This window comes from Ruditapes philippinarum, unplaced genomic scaffold, assembly GCF_026571515.1.
Source record: "Ruditapes philippinarum isolate M1 unplaced genomic scaffold, ASM2657151v2 ctg1133_1_1_1_1, whole genome shotgun sequence".
Classification (NCBI taxonomy): Eukaryota; Metazoa; Mollusca; class Bivalvia; order Venerida; family Veneridae; genus Ruditapes; species Ruditapes philippinarum.
Window position 1 is genome coordinate 304,025 of NW_026855123.1, and position 16,818 is coordinate 320,842.

Genomic DNA, 16,818 nt, shown 5'->3' on the forward strand with positions numbered 1-16,818 from the left:
TAAGAGATTGTAAGCAAGGTTTTAACATTCACAAATGTGGTTCTAAATTTACTATTTTAAGTTATGCAAATTTTTCTTTGTAATACGATTTCATCAAAGTGTAAATGCTTCCGAGGGATCACTTTTTCCAAGATACATCACAACAGCAGGTGCCAAGTGCTTTGCGACAGCCGTAAAAAGTTGCCCTGTACTTCAGTGTTGTTATATTTTTCTGGTCCTTTGAGATATTGAGTCCAGCACTTTTAAGTGTTGAGAATTGAGTACATGTACCACTCAAGCCGGTGCTAGGAGGGGGGGGGGGCTTTTTATTATCCCTCATGTACAGACTAAATCAAACCGGCTGCAATTTTCATGTTATTTTTCTGTTTTAATGCTTCTGAGGGATCACATTTTTCCAGGTATTTATTTTTCAAAAACTGAAGAAAAAAACCCAGATTTTTTTTTTCTTATATCAAAATTTTATTATAATTACATTAACAATGAGAAATTTTGTATGACATGAGTAGATCCATATTCAATGTATATTGTATTATTTATGGTTGTACTCATGTTGAAATGCTTTATTTGAAACATTGTTTTTATTTGACAAAGCTTTTATTTCCTCGTTAACGTCTTGTTCCATTTATAGTTAAACAGATGTTATGTCATTTGGTATTTTCTAACATCTATTTTTTTCTGAAGAAGACAAAAATTTAATGTTGAAAGCTAAAAAAAAAGTGTTTGTTTTTTATTGAACTGATCATAATTATATATTGCAAAATCTGTTATCATGAGGCCAGATCGAGTCACAAATCTTTACTTATAAATTCATTATAAAGGACAAAATGGAATTATAATTATAGAAAAAGCTGTCAGTGGGACTACTCTCAGTGATTGATTAAGTAAAACAAGAGCCTGAATAATGTCAAATTTTCTAAGTTTAAAAAGGGCCATTATTCTGTAAAAAAAAATCCATGTAAAAGTTATGGGTCTTGGATTATCACCTCCAATTATTTTAGTCATGATATGATATATAAAATTATGCAAATTTATAGTTTACAGTTTTTCAAATTTAAAGATTTTCAAAGCGTAATTAACATTACAACATCATCTGCTTAATATCTGTAATGTTTGTTTGTTTTTGTTTGTTTGTTTGTTTGAGAAAAATAGGTTGCATAATTATTCAAAGTGGGCTAGATCTAGTATAAATTACCTACAAATTTAGCAGGATGAGGCAGATTTTAATGTTCACAAATGTGGTTCTAAATTTACTATTTTAAGCTACGCAAATTTTTCTTTGTAATACAATTTCATCGAAGTGTAAAATCAAACATTTTTCGCCCCCAAAAAAATTACAATACATTGTTATAATGTAATAAAACGTTTGGGTATTAGAATAATTGAATATTTCCCTTAAAATATAAGCACAATTTCAATGCATAAATATTCAATGCAATTCTGCTGTTGAGTTAATGTAAATTTCCAACAAATGGGAAGTGATCAAGTATTCAAGTTGGCTGGGGCATGTTAAAAGATATATGAATTATTTATTTCCTTTACAGGGCATTTTAAGGTAAGGTACAATGGTGGGTGTACGACTGTACGATGTTGGGTGTACATGATGGTGAATATACATATACGATGTTGGGAATACATGTACGATGTTGGGAATACATGTACGATGTTGGGTGTATATGTACAATGTTTGGTGTACATGTACAGTGGTGGGTGTACATGTACAATGGTGGGTGTACATGTACCATGGTGTATGATATTACGATGTTTGGTGTACATGTACAAGTCAAATATTAGAAACTTGCCATAACACACTTACCTTCGACATTAAATATGATATAATTTCAGGTTTTCATAGCTAGTCCAGCGTAATAGATTCACTAATCGTTAGTGCACTGTGAATTGTAGATAATGGTAAAAGTTTGTTGGTACCAAGGATCTACCCAAAGTGAAAAAACCCAAACAAATGTTGCAGACTCGATTTGAATGCACCTGTTCATGGACAGTACTGGAAAATGCAAGGAACTGTCCACGGCCCTAGCACCGGCTTAAGCAGTATTCAACATTTAAACATGTAATAGTAAAATTTTGAAATAAGAAACATCCGCAGCTCTCCAAAACCTTAAAACAGTTGCATCGAAAACTGAATGGAGAATAATTATTATTATTATAACTCTATACATATCACATAAAGCTCTTTTTTGTGGCACTATTGTGAAACTATTCAAATCAAAAATATATCAGTGAATCAATGAAATGGTAATGGCCGCATCAAAAACCAACTAAAAGCTACCTACATTGTATGTTATTGCAGCCCTTGTGGTTAACTGTTAAAGCCTTCAGCGATTCATGTGAACTAAAACTCGTACAATAATCTCACATTTTGCATCTAGAGTGATTTCTATTTTTATCCACGCTGCCTAGACATGTATGACACAAAAAAATGTTGTCTAAATACAGGGCACATATCATGGTCCATATACAAGGGAGATAAATGAGACCAAAAAATGTCTTCTGCAACTAATACATTTAGACCTAATACAAGGGACATCAATCTGACAATAATAAAGTTGAGCATACAAGAGTTACCCTTCCTAACATACTTAAGATTTTAAATCATTACATGACATCAATAGTGGTTTATAAGATTACAGTTACAATAAATATGTATACAAGTGGTTATTAAACAGATAAAACTTAAAACAAACTTTAATCAAAAAGGACTAAAAAAGGGGGGAAAAAATCGTGTATTAGTGTTCAAAACAAATGCGATACCAGCTAGCTACAAAAAAAAGAAACATGGTGAAAAAACAACAAAAACATAAAATTAGGCGACTGAAAAAACAAAACAACAACAGATAATTAAGTGACGTAATTAATTATCTAAACAAAATATTATTAATCATGGGAGAACTAAAACAAATGTTTCAATATTGAATGACAAAAACATTATTTTATGAATAAATATTTCAGCAAGTCTGGCTGTTTGTAAGTCACAAAGCACAATGTACACTCCATGGTCCACTTAAACTTTTTTTGGAATAACTAGGTTTTACCATTGGGCTTAAACCAGAAATAATCACTTTTATGTGACTCCTAGTTATATAAAGGTAACAATTCCTCAATAATTGATCTTTATTGTATTATGTATCAATTTTCAGTCTAAAATCCACAATTTTTTGCATTGAACTTGATCGCAAGTGGAAGTCTTAGCGGACAAGTTGTGTGCACTATGACAATGGGTATAAATTTATGTAGTCACTGAACAAAATTTAATAGTTTACCACATCAAACATAATCATGATTATTGATTTTTTTGGGGGATATAATTTTCAATGTCAAATACTGAAAAAATTTAATTTCAGTTCTCCAAAATCTTGGCACTAAAAGAAAGCAGTAGTATTAAACAAAATCAGAAAAACATAAAATGTGACTTTGCTATGTATTCTTTATATACTTAATTATAAAATTCAAGCCAAAAAAGCTCCTTTCTCTAAAAGGCATTGCAAACAATGTAATTAACAAAGATGTAAAGGGAGAGAACTCTTCAATTGATATTTGAGTGTGAAAAGAGGGATAACTCTTAATTTGATATTTTGATGATTAAAAGGGGGACAACTTTTCAATATATATTTCATAATGAAAAGGGGGAAGGACACTTTTTGTTAATACTTCAGGACAACTTTTCAGTTGTTATTTGATTAAGAAAGGGGGGTAACTCTTCTGTTAATAATTGACTTTGAACAGAGAGAGGGACAATATTAGACTATGAAAGGGAGACAACTCTTCAGCATATATTTGATTAAGAAAAAGGGGGAAAACTTTGCAGTTTAGATTTTGATTATGAAACAAATTATCAGCTATTTAATAAAATTCTATTATTAAAAACTTATTTTACCAGTTGATTTGTTTTCTGCCAATACATCTTTATTATTAACGTGTTTATAAAATAGTTTGTTAGATATAAGCATACAACTGAACGGAACATAAACAAATAAACTACAACTAACATAATTTTATTGAAATATGTTTGAACTTTTCAATAAAGCAGTGTTAAGATTTAAGTAACAATAAGTACCAACAAGTAATTCTTTTTTTAGTAATGGCAGATTTTTTTATTTTTTTTTGTAAAAATGGCATTTTTTAGTTTTTTTCTTGGTCATGATAGCACTATTAAAATTGTTTGGTTGCAGTGGCACACTTTTGTTGGGTCACAATGGCACATGATGGGTTTTTTGGGTCACAATTGTATTTGTTGGGTCACATTGTGGCACAACTAAGTTTTGTTGGGTCACAATAGAACAATTAAGTTTTGTTATGGCACAACAGCACATTTTTGTTTTGTTTGGTCACAATGGTATTATGATAACATTTGTTTTGTTAGGTGCTGGTAGAACATTTTACCTTTGTTGGAACACATTAAAACATTTTTTTTGGTTTTATTGGGTAACAATGGCAAATTTTTGGTTTTGTTGGACCACTTTGGCACATTTTTGTTTTGTTTTGTTTGGATCACAACGGCAATTTTTGGTTTTGTTATGCCAAAATGGCTGAATTTTGTTGGGATTTTTTTGTGTGTCACAGTGGCTTTTTTTTTTTTTACTTGGCAACAATGTTTTGTTTTGTTGTGTACCTTTCTTCCTTTTTTCAAAATTCTTTGAGTAACTAAAAGTTCAAATATATTTCAAAAACATAAAAACACTGAAATAAAGCAAAAATCAACATTTATTTTGTAACTATTTACCTTGGTCTAACTACTATGAGCTAAATGTATGGAGGGGAAAGAAAATAAGCAAATATACAGAAAATAAATCTCATCACTTTATACATGAATATATATTTGTGTATCACCCTTAAACACTGTCAATAACAAAGCGAAATACTTGTACAAGGCACACACATAACAATTGGAAAAGTTTGGATAGGAAAATACTTGTAACTCTATAATGGAAGTTTTAATCAGAAGTTACAAGTTTATTTCTCTCCAAACACTCAATATATCTAATTATATAATATAATATATATAAATTACAAACATGCATTATAATGAAAGTAAACAATTAAAATGTTTCATGTCATTTCCATGTATATATGAATAAGTTTTAAAGATTTTATAGCCCACTTAAGTGCTATATAATGCAAATACTCAATATTATTATAAATTAGTATAGATTCACTAATATTTTTAATGAATAAGTTTGATATTTACGAGTTTAACTTTCCAGTCATTAAAAGAATTTATACCAATTTTTTGTTTTTATGAAAATATAAAATCATAAACTTAATTTCTAAACTTATGACTGTATCAGCCACAGTAACTTTATTATTTCATAAAATCATTATTTCAATAGAGATTGGTCAAAATGATAGCGCTTCGAAATACCAATTATTAACCTCATTCCTAATATTATTCAATATCATTATAAAATAAAATCCATTTTTTCTCAGATTTGTTATAAAATCCAGCAAAATATTCAATTTAAACCAATATTCAAAATCCAAAAATTCACTGTCACACTAGCATGCTAAAAATAGAATAAAATGCTATTTATAGTAACACTTACAGTCAGCTTGACAATTTCCTCTTCATGTTCCTTCTTCAGCTCCTCAATCTCCTGCTGGTGTGACCTGTGCATGCTGCTCAACTGTTCTCTGTGCAGCTTTTCCATTTCTAAAAATAGAATCACAGAAAAAATATTCTAAAAATAGAATCACAGAATTTTTTTTTCTAAATATAGAATCAGAGATATAAGTCATATAGAACAAGATACAACTCCTGTCAAATATGAAGGCAAAGACAACATGTCCTTACAGAAAACTCATTTGAAATATAGAATTAGACACAGTTATTCTTCATATAAAATTAGAGTCAACTCATTCTAAATATGCAAGCAGAGTCAACTTATTCAAAGGCAAACTGGGGCTTGCTTTTTTGTCATATAAAAATATTGGGATTGCTTTTTCATTACGGATTATAAATCTATCAGGTAAGATATTTTTCTTCTAAAAAAAAATTGTGAGTGTGCTCATTAGAGGGTGGGAAACAATATGGTATGTGTATCTTATAATGTAGATTATTTATTAAGATAATTAATTATTCCATATATTGAATAAAGAAAACCTTGTATACAGATTACAAAAAATTATCATGGTTGGGACAAAGGTTGCTTTATATGAGTTTCACTGTATTACCTCTCTCAGCATCCCCAACTGCCATTTTCTTAGTCTCCACTTCCTCTTGTAACTTGGCAAGCTTTTCCTGATAAATGTAACACAGAATTTATTACAATTTTTAAAATTTTACGTGACACATTTCCTTTAAAGCTGAAAATGAAAAACAAGGAATATCAAATTAATTATTATATAGTTTTATTTATTTTTTTCTTAATAATAACAATGTTTGGAAAGTTACAGTAACTAAATGACACTAGCATTTTTAGTATTTCATCTCAAATAATTAACATTCTGAATACTATATACCATCAAATTCTGAACCAATAATTGTTTTTAAAGTGGCACACCCACAGATGAATAAAATAAATCTTCAGAAAAAAAAACAAAAAAAACTTAAGATAAATACATGTACAGTTTAAGAAATGTATAAATACTGACACTACAGGTTTAATTTTAAATGTTTTATAAAATATATGACAGAAATTGATATTTAAATCACCAAAATGTCTTCCCTATTGCTAAAATTAGTAACATAAAATGTCTGCATAATTTGACATGGTTTAGGTAAATTCTAGGTGACTTATGACTTATTTGTACCCTTGACAACATTTTTTTTCATCAGAATAATTTTTTGAAAAATTCATGAAAAATTTACATAATTCTTCAGAAATGCTCCTCTAAGATACTATATTTTTCATAAAAACTCTGTAGGTGTGCTCCTTTAACTTTTCATATAGTAAAAATCGTCTTTAAAAATTCTTAAAGGTCAGTAATACACATGATACAAAACTATTTCTACTAAAAACAAACCAAGTGTCCATCACCCTTTGATAATAGACAGCAAAAATCACACACAGCAAAGTAACACAGATTCCTAGCTAATCAACACATATCAATAACATCTAGTCAAAAGAGAGCAAGTATTACATCAGTAACATATTGGAAAGTAAGAATAAAATGCTGTTTTTTTATGTTCAACAAAGCATGAAATTTATTAGAATTACTATGGAACACAAATGGTAACGTTATATAATACTGTATATACTTTTTAACTTTTTACAGTAATAACTTTATACCTAACTTTCCATCTAACTTTTCACCCACTTTATACCTAACTTAAACTCAGTCATATTCACTTTGTATTCTGTACCTAAGCATCCATTATGTATGAATAAATTTCATTTTTTGCCATGTTGATGCTGATAAAAGTTATATTGCAACATTCCAGCTTTACTTGCGAAAGAAGGCTTGACATTGTGCACAATGTCACTCACAAAAGTTAGCAATGGACACCAGAGTAGAACCACCTACCCTTCGCAGCTAGCTAGATGTGTGCCTGTTTTTGGTTTGTTTGATTTTTTACATCAATTTTAAGACATCTTTTGGTACTATCTTTGTGATTGGTCTACCTAACCAGCTTTCCTGGATAACTAACCAGTAATTACCAATTCCTCCACAAGTGACCGACTACTTTTCTCACATGATTTCTGAATCAGCTGTGAAAGACAAATGACTATTAGACTCATTGTTCAAGCTCAACTGACACATAGAAACTATGCTGCGTCCAAGGCTCAATGTAGCAACTCCAACATTACTTAACCAATGCTTTCCAGATTAAGCCAATCCAGCAAACCCCTATTAAGCCACTAGAGAGACCTGCAAATGTCAGTGACTTTAACAATACTGCTAAAAAGCTTCCTATGTTGTAAGTTAAAGGTTATACAATGTACGTCATATTGCACAAAACCTGGTCAACCCAGCTTTAAATATTTACATTTTTCATAATCTTCTGTTGATAATATACATACGAACCTTTTTCCAATTAAAAAGATTGTCAAACAAAACAGTACACAATGTGAAGGAAGCAGTGTCGAGGTTGAGCATTATTTTATATATATTAAGTTAACATATACATGTATATATAAATTTAGATGATTATAAATAAAGTGTATGTACGCCCATATGGTCCATTCCGATGGCGGAGGTAAACAAACACACACACACACCATGACCCAATGCCTTATCCAGTATCCTGGCTGTCACACAAAAATAGATATGACCAGATAACCCAGTTTATTCACACAAAGATGTGTCACACAAGACACCATGACCAGGTATCAACCAATAAAAATATTATAATTCTTACAGGTCCTAGTCTATCGTCATCCACATAATATTCCCCTGCTATTTCAAACAACTGAAAAAATCATGTTTACTTATAATGATTTACCATCATGTTTTATCATCATGTTTTCAAAATGTTTTGCCATCATGTTTTCACATCATATTTTACCATTATGTCTTATAATTATGTTTTACCATCATGTTTTCAAAATGTTTTGCCATCATGTTTTCACATCATGTTTTACCATCATGTCTTATAATTATGTTTTATCATCATGTTTTACCATCATGTCTTATAATTATGTTTATCATCGTGTTTTACCATCATGTTTTGTCTTCATGTTTCACAATCATGTTAACTATCAAAACTCACCCTGTATAGCAACCACTTTTAATCATTTTGTCTTCCCATCATGTTTTACCATCAAATTTAAACAGCATGTTTTAACCATCTTTTCTTTAACATCATGTTTTACAACATCATGTTTTATATCATCATGTTATACATAATATTAACTATCTTATTAACAATCTCGTTTTACAATTATGTTTTATCATCATTTTTGTCACAAATCATAAAGTTTAACAAACAAATAAAACTGCTTCAAAGAAACATCTAATTAGGTGCATGTAAATTACATTTTTTTTCTAGTATTTATTATTTCAGCTAAAGGGGTAGATAAAAGAAAATGTTAATATTTATAAAGCTACATGTTAGCTAGTATGTTATGTTAAGATATTTTTTAAGATACTTGGGTAGTACATACTACATGTATAAAGTATTATACATATAAATAACAATATCTTTGACTGGTACAATTCAAAAATTTTAATTTGGAAATTCAATGCTTTGAAAATAGATTATATCAATTTTTATAATACTGCATGTTTGTAATGTCGCTTTTCATTGGATAATTAATCACGATGTTTATACAATTTTAAATAAATGTATACTGTAAACAGTTGTTTTTTTGTTATATATTTTTTCAATATAAATTTATTTACTCAAAACATCAATTAGCATAGCTAGTCTGCAATCCCACAGCCTGTTAGCAATTTTAGCATGTTCAAGAATTGGTAATTATTTTTTTACGTAATTAATTAGAATATTCATCTACAACTATATGTGCTGAACCAAAAAAAAAAGAAAAAAAAAAATAAGAAAAAAAAAAAAATTAGCATGTTTTATAACAAAGAATCAGCTATATCTACTAAATTAGCACAAAAAATAGCTTATTCAAACCTCTACTAATCATGGTGTAATAAAGACATGTTAGCAAAATTTAGAACATTGTAATTAAGAATCTACGATTAACAGAATCACTAAACAAGAGATGCCAGTGAGACGGTGTGCTCGATTATTCTTAGTGCCTTATAGTAAATTTTGAACGAATCAGTTAAGCAGAGAAATGTTTTAAGAGACTGATCTAAGATGAAAAATTTTTAAATGGAATTTTCAAAGTTTTCAAAGGGCTATAATTCAGCAAAAATCCAAGTAAGAGTTATGGGTCTTGCACAGACAATTTCGATCTACAACACGGTGCAGAATTTTGTTTTAAGTCTATCTCCTCAGTAGATGTGGAAATGTATCTTGCTTGAAACAGTAGCAAAGGTGAGTAGAGTACCTCCACTATTATTTGAATAGTCGAGCTAAAAAATGAATTTAATAGCATATTTAAGCATCTTTTTACCACCTACTGTTAAACACTATGTTATTTGGTTACTTGCCTGTTCTTGTACTTGTAAACCCTATAAAAATGTCCACATTCATTTTTGAAAGCATATTAACACTAACTTAATACACAATCAGTGATTTTTAATAACCGAATTTATATAAGTTAGTCTTAGAAAGAACAATACATCCAAAACAAAGCCATTAAAGGAACTCAACTGAGGTACAAAAGCCTAAAAACATAAAATTTGAATTTCTTACATATAGATCAGCTGGGGCTCTTACAACAAAAAGATATGCAAAAGATAGGTAAAAAATATAACTCAGAAATAAATATATAATTGAATTTTTGTGCTATATAATATCTTGGCTCTTTGGATCATTTTTCACAATAAGACAAATTATTCTGGAAAAATTAAGTCAGCGAATGAACTGAAATTTTGGACACAACTTATTTGTCTAGAGCTTCAATAGTATAATTATTCTAGAGCTAGAATATTAATCTTGGGGAAAAAAAATTTCCAGCGCTGTCATGTCAAAAACTTCAGTGAAGTCCCTTTAAGCCAACAAAAATTATATAACACAAAGAAATGGGACCTCTTGCAGCTTTAGAAATTTACAAAACTTTATTTTAAACATACTCATTTCAAAATATTATGATGAAGGCAATAATTATTACTCTCATTAAAGTTTCCTTCCTGGAATCAACCAGTACTGGCACCATTTTGAAGAAACGACTGGATGAAACCCCAGGAGGGCTCAAACCCATGATCCCTGGGTTGGGAGGCAAACACTTTAACGACTAAGCCAGCAATCACAAAACTTTCACAATTTCACAGTTGTTTTTTACCATTGAAGGCAATAATTCTAATTATATACATTTTATGTTTCTGTATCTAAACAGAATATTCATTATCTGATAACACTGTTTCATTTTGCAAAATTTAATTTAATATAAGCACAAGAACTTGATTTAGCCCCAAAGTTCATTAACAACATTTTTAGCAAGAGATCTCATTTATCTAAAATACACCCAATAAACATATTTTAAGGCTTCAAACATTTCTTTAATTTTAGATCTTACACACAAATAAAATACAATTAAACTGAAACAAAAACAAAATATAGCTTTGGCATCAAAAACATTAAAAATTCGGTCGAAACCAAAGCTGAAATCAAAACAAACTGTAACAAATACCTAAATGTATTATAAATTCAGCATCAAATTAAACTGTTAAAGTTGCAACACAAAACTGAAATTAAAAGAAGCTGAAACTAAGTACATAAAACAAACATAGATTAATGAACATCCAACTGTTGGTACCTTTATTCCAACCCTCATTGTAAATCTGACCTATAAACAATACATGTAATTTAATTTAGTACAATTTTTACTCATTGACCTCTAGTGGCAACATTTGACCTCTAGTGGCATTATTTTACCTCTAGAGGCAATATTTGACCTCTAGTGGCAATATTTGACCTCTAGTTGCAATATTTGACCTAAAGTGGCAACCTTTGACCTCTAGTTGCAACACTTGACCTCTAGTGGCAATATTTGACCCCTGGTGGCAACCTTTGACCTCTAGTGGCAACATTTGATGTAATATTGTGAGATAACTTCAGAGACGAGAAAATTATTATCATTTAGTTAGTATTTTTAAAGACTTTTACACTCAAAAGTTGTTACCTGTAAAAATTTATGTTTTACCACAAAATCTGATTAACTTGAATGCATATATGTGTAAATAAATACAAAGATAAAGCTGTGTAAAAGTTTTTTAAAGATCAATATAGTTTGCATATAAAAAGAGGTGAAAGGACAGATAATCTACAAAAAAGTACATCTAAATGTTATTTAAGTGATGACTAAAAATATACTGTTATTTTGAAAAATAAAATATATCTATTTCTAAGCTTGAAACCACTTCTATATTAGTAATTGTGAGGGCTCTTTTTATTCCTGGTATTTAAATTCAAGTTGGTCCAAAGATGCCTTATGGGCATATATGGCACAAATTAAAGTGCTCAACTTGTCCTTAAACTGGATTCAAAATAGGTTTTGCTTTTCAAATTGTTAACCAATGAATCAATGTTCTTTTTAATCCCTGAACCTGCTGGAACCTATTCCCTTTGCCAACTGTATAGAACCAGGCCAGCCTGCACATCTGTGCAGATCAATCAGGTTCCACCAGGCTCTGTACTGTTGGTAGCTTAATCTTTCTTCATACACATATTTTGATATTGAAATCCCTTTAACATGAAATGGACTGATCCAAATTCAAAGGTGGGTAAATCCATTTCACAAATTCAGCAGGTTTAGGGTTGAAAATTGTTTTGAGAAGAATGAAAAAAATAATAACAAACCTTGGTCTGGGCTTGAGCATTATCTAACTTCCTGGTGGACATTTCTTTATCAAACTGACTCTCTGTGAGATTTATCTCTAAACGAGATAATTTTGTACGTAATTCTACAATTTTCTCATCTCTCCTTGTAATTTCCTCTTGTAGAACACTAGTATGGGCCTCATTGTCCTGTGCACTTTTCTATTGGTTAGTAAAAATAGAATAAAATGCTAAAAATAGATTACAGAATCTAAGCTATAAATAGATGAAGAATCTAAAAATAGATGACAAGTATTTTCAACTGGTGCAATAAGTTGAGGGATTTTTTTGTTGTTTTTTTTCTTTGATTTTTTGTTTTATTTATAAATATATTTCAAACCTTTGATCAAAATAGTCACACCTTCACATATGGCTGAGAAATTATTCTAAAATTTTATTTCTGAACATCGAAATTAAGAAAATTTACTAGAAATTGCAACAGTAACTGCTGAAGGCCAAACATTTTTAAAAATACTTGTCTGGAACAGATTCTTTTTAAAAGATATTTTAGTATTGTAAGTATTAAATGAATATTATTCTATGGTTTAAAAAGTAATTATAAAATTTTCCTTCTAACAAGTGTTAGTAGTAATTAAAGAATAAATAAGAAATGGTACTAATTAATCTAATGTGAGAAAGAAATTGGTGACCTATTTACTCTACTTGGCTTTAGAAAATAGCTGTGCACAAAATATATATAAGAGCTATATTGATACATTTTCAGAGAGTAACACTTAATTATATTACACAAATCTAGAAAGAGAAAACAAGAGGGCCATGATGGCCCTGGGGTCGCTCACCTGAACATAGGCCCCCAGGGCCGGGCCAGTTTAAACCAAAGGGCTTTTATTTGAACAAACTTGGAAGACACCCATTAAAAGATATTTCATGATGTTAAGTTTTTACTATACACAAATAATGAATAACAATGACTTTTGCCCCCTCCCCCCTCTCCCTGGCAGGGCAAATTTTGACCCAAGGGCTTTTATTTGAACAAACTTGGTAAACATCCATTAGAACATGTTTCATGCTAAATATCTTAGCTCTAGCTCTTTTGGTTCTTTAATAGAAGATTTTTAACTTTTTACTCTATGTATATAGGGAAAATCAATGACCCCCTGGGGCGGGGCCAATTTTGACCCCAGGCCTTTTATTTGAACAAACTTGGTAGACACTGATATGAAGATGTTTCATGCTTAATATCTTAGCTCTAGCTCTTTGGGTTCTTTAAGAGAAGATTTTTTTGAGTTTTTACTATATGCATATAGGAAAAATCAATGACCCCCTGGGGCGGGGCCAATTTTGACCCAAGGGCTTTTATTTGAACAAACTTGGTAGACACTTATTAGAAGATGTTTCATGCTTTATATCTTAGGTCTAGCTCTTTTGGTTCTTTAAAAGAAGATTTTTTTAAGTTTTTACTATATGCATATAGGGAAAATCAATGACCCCCTGGGGCGGGGCCAATTTTGACCCCAGGGCTTTTATTTGACCAAACTTGGTAGACATCCATTAGAACATATTAAATGCCAAATATCTAAGCTCTAGCTCTTTGGGTTTTTTAGAAGAAGATTTTTTTAAGTTTTTACTATATGCATATAAGGAAAATCAATGACCCCCTGGGGCGGGGCCAATTTTGACCCCAGGGCTTTTATTTGAACAATCTTGGTAGACACTCATTAGAAGATGTTTCATGCTTAATATCTTAGGTCTAGCTCTTTGGGTTCTTTAAAAGAAGATTTTTTTAAGTTTTTACTATATGCATATAGGGAAAATCAATGACCCCCTGGGGCGGGGCCAATTTTGACCCCAGGGCTTTTATTTGAACAATCTTGGTAGACACCGATTAGAAGATGTTTCATGCTAAATATCTTAGTTCTAGCTCTTTGGGTTCTTTAAAAGAAATTTTTTTAAGTTTTAGTATATATATGCATATAGGGAAAATCAATGACCCCCAGGTGCGGGGCCAATTTTGACCCCAGGGCTTTTATTTGAACAAACTTGGTAGACATCCATTAGAACATGTTTCATGCCAAATATCTAAGCTCTAGCTCTTTCGGTTTTTTAGAAGAAGATTTTTTAAGTTTTTACTATATGCATATAGGGAAAATCAATGACCCCCTGGGACGGGGCCAATTTTGACCCCAGGGCTTTTATTTGAATAATCTTGGTATACACTCATTAGAAGATGTTTCATGCTTAATATCTTAGCTCTAGCTCTTTGGGTTCTTTAAAAGAAGATTTTTTTAAGTTTTTACTATATGCATATAGGGAAAATCAATGACCCCCTGGGGCGGGGCCAATTTTGACCCCAGGGATTTTATTTGAACAATCTTGGTAGACACTCACTAGAAGATGTTTCATGCCAAATATCTAAGCTCTAGCTCTTTGGGTTTTCTAGAAGAAGATGTTTAAAGTTTTTTCTTTTGGTTGCCATGGCAACCAGAGTTCTGCATGGAATGGAATTCTTTGAACAACTTTGTTAAGGCTTCACACAAGGAACATCCCTGTGAAGTTTCATAATGATCTGCCTTATGGTTTCAGAGGAGATGTCGTTTGAAAAGTGTGAACGGACAACGTACGACGGACGACGTACGAGGGACGACGGACGAAGAGTGATCCTAATAGCTCACCCTGAGCATATGCTCAGGTGAGCTAAAAATAGCTATATGTAATCCAATTGCTATAGAAAGGAAATAAAAATATATAATAAAACTTCTAAGTGAAAAAGTATTTGAGATTCAGGACTTTGAACAATTAATAACTTATTGTCCTCAGTGTTGTTGAAAGGTGTGAGGGGTTTCGTTCAATGAACGCCGTCCTTCCTTGTTGATCTTGTTTTTCATATTTTACAATTGAAAAAAAGTAAATAAATAAAAATCAACTTATAATGGGCTATGTGGCTGATAAAATATAAATGATCAAAATATAAAAGATTATGAGTTTTAACATTTATTGCGGAATCAATGTTTTTCTTATAAAAAAAAGCTGCTATATTCATTTGTTATCAGATATTGAGTTAAAATAATAAGATTTGAATATATTGTTGCAATAAAAGTTATGGTAGATTCACAGAAAGAAGGATTCATGAATTTTTCCATATTTGAAATGTATTTAGGCTTTTTAAATTGTAATGTTACTTTATATTTTTGATTCACAAAAATATCCGCTTTATAATACATTAATTCATACAGTAAGGTATAGAAAACATAAACCCTTTAGTTTCAACTTCACACAGGAGTTTTATGCACTTGGAAAACTGTCAAAATTGTTCTAACCAGTTCATCAAAAAAGTCAAACTAATAAAAAGGCACACACAGAAAAAACAAGTTCAATACTAGAGATTAGAAATTTTAACATTAAAAAAAGCAAACCTGTACCAAACTAAGAAACAAAGAAGGATCCATGTTAGCAGTCTTGATAATAAAATATTACAAAAATTATTAAACTTGTCATAAAATGATGGACCAAAAGTCAATATATAATTATTTACCAGTTTAAGGAGGACTGATCAAGTTTAAAGATGGAATGGTCAAAGCTGATAATTAAACTTTGCATTACTGCAAGCATATCCTTAGAATCAAATTAAAGATCTAAGGAACCTTAATGAATCAGTAAATATCAGTTCATGTCAGGTAAAATTGCAATAACCAGAAACTTATCTCACCTACTTACCTCAGTTACCTATTTCTAGTAATTTATTTCACAAAAACGTTTTTTTTTATCACTGTAATGTCATGGTTTGGTAAAATACAAATATGGCTGCTCACATACATAGTGATCGAAATTCGCACAAGCCCGACAACAAATTAAGTAGGTTTTATCCTCAGGCTTCTAGAAAAGTCCTAATATTCTAGCCCGATACTCATTAGGGTACATAATCTTTGATAATTTATAATTTTAGTTATGAAGTAATTTCAATATAACAATAGAGTAAAGTCTTCACTCTATGTGTCTTTACTCTACGTTAAACATATGTAACCTGAAAAGCACAAGTAACGTCTTTACTTCGTCAACAGGAACTGGTTTACCTTGGCCGTTGAATAACCTGTCAAATTAAAATGAACGGATATGTATCAATGTTACTTTTGACAAGAGCTACTACAATTTAATTGTTACCTTAGCAACTTCAGCAGCTGTTTTATATCGCACAGCTTCTTGCGTTTTAGCTTCCAGTTGCTTAGCAACCTGTTGAAATTTTTCATCTTTTTCTTCAAGTTCTGAAACAATCAAATTAGCAAAATGATATAATTTTTAAAAAAATCTTTGATAGATAATAACATATCGTGTTATATTCTAAAAAATTGCTAGCCTGTGATCCATCTAAATTTTATGTGGGATACTTAGTCCTGAAGCTAGACCAATGCGATGGCTCAGCGCAATACTGGTCTAAGTGGCATTTTTACCAAAAATCACTTTTTTACATATTTTGATAATGTAAGATCAAATACACATTCTGTGAAAATTTT

At 30.5% G+C, this 16,818-nt stretch overlaps 1 protein-coding gene across 1 annotated transcript in view; it reads right to left on the minus strand.

Moving 5' to 3' along the window:
• Positions 1–16,818, minus strand: part of LOC132742165 (myosin-6-like) — a 159,160-nt gene that overhangs the window by 124,135 nt on the left and 18,207 nt on the right. Inside the window, exons 8-12 of the mRNA XM_060730493.1 lie at positions 16,469–16,569; positions 12,332–12,511; positions 8,315–8,365; positions 6,187–6,253; positions 5,559–5,665 (exon numbers count right to left, since the gene is read on the minus strand). Coding sequence (XP_060586476.1) covers positions 5,559–5,665; positions 6,187–6,253; positions 8,315–8,365; positions 12,332–12,511; positions 16,469–16,569 — 506 coding nt within the window. The remainder of the gene's footprint in view (positions 1–5,558; positions 5,666–6,186; positions 6,254–8,314; positions 8,366–12,331; positions 12,512–16,468; positions 16,570–16,818) is intronic.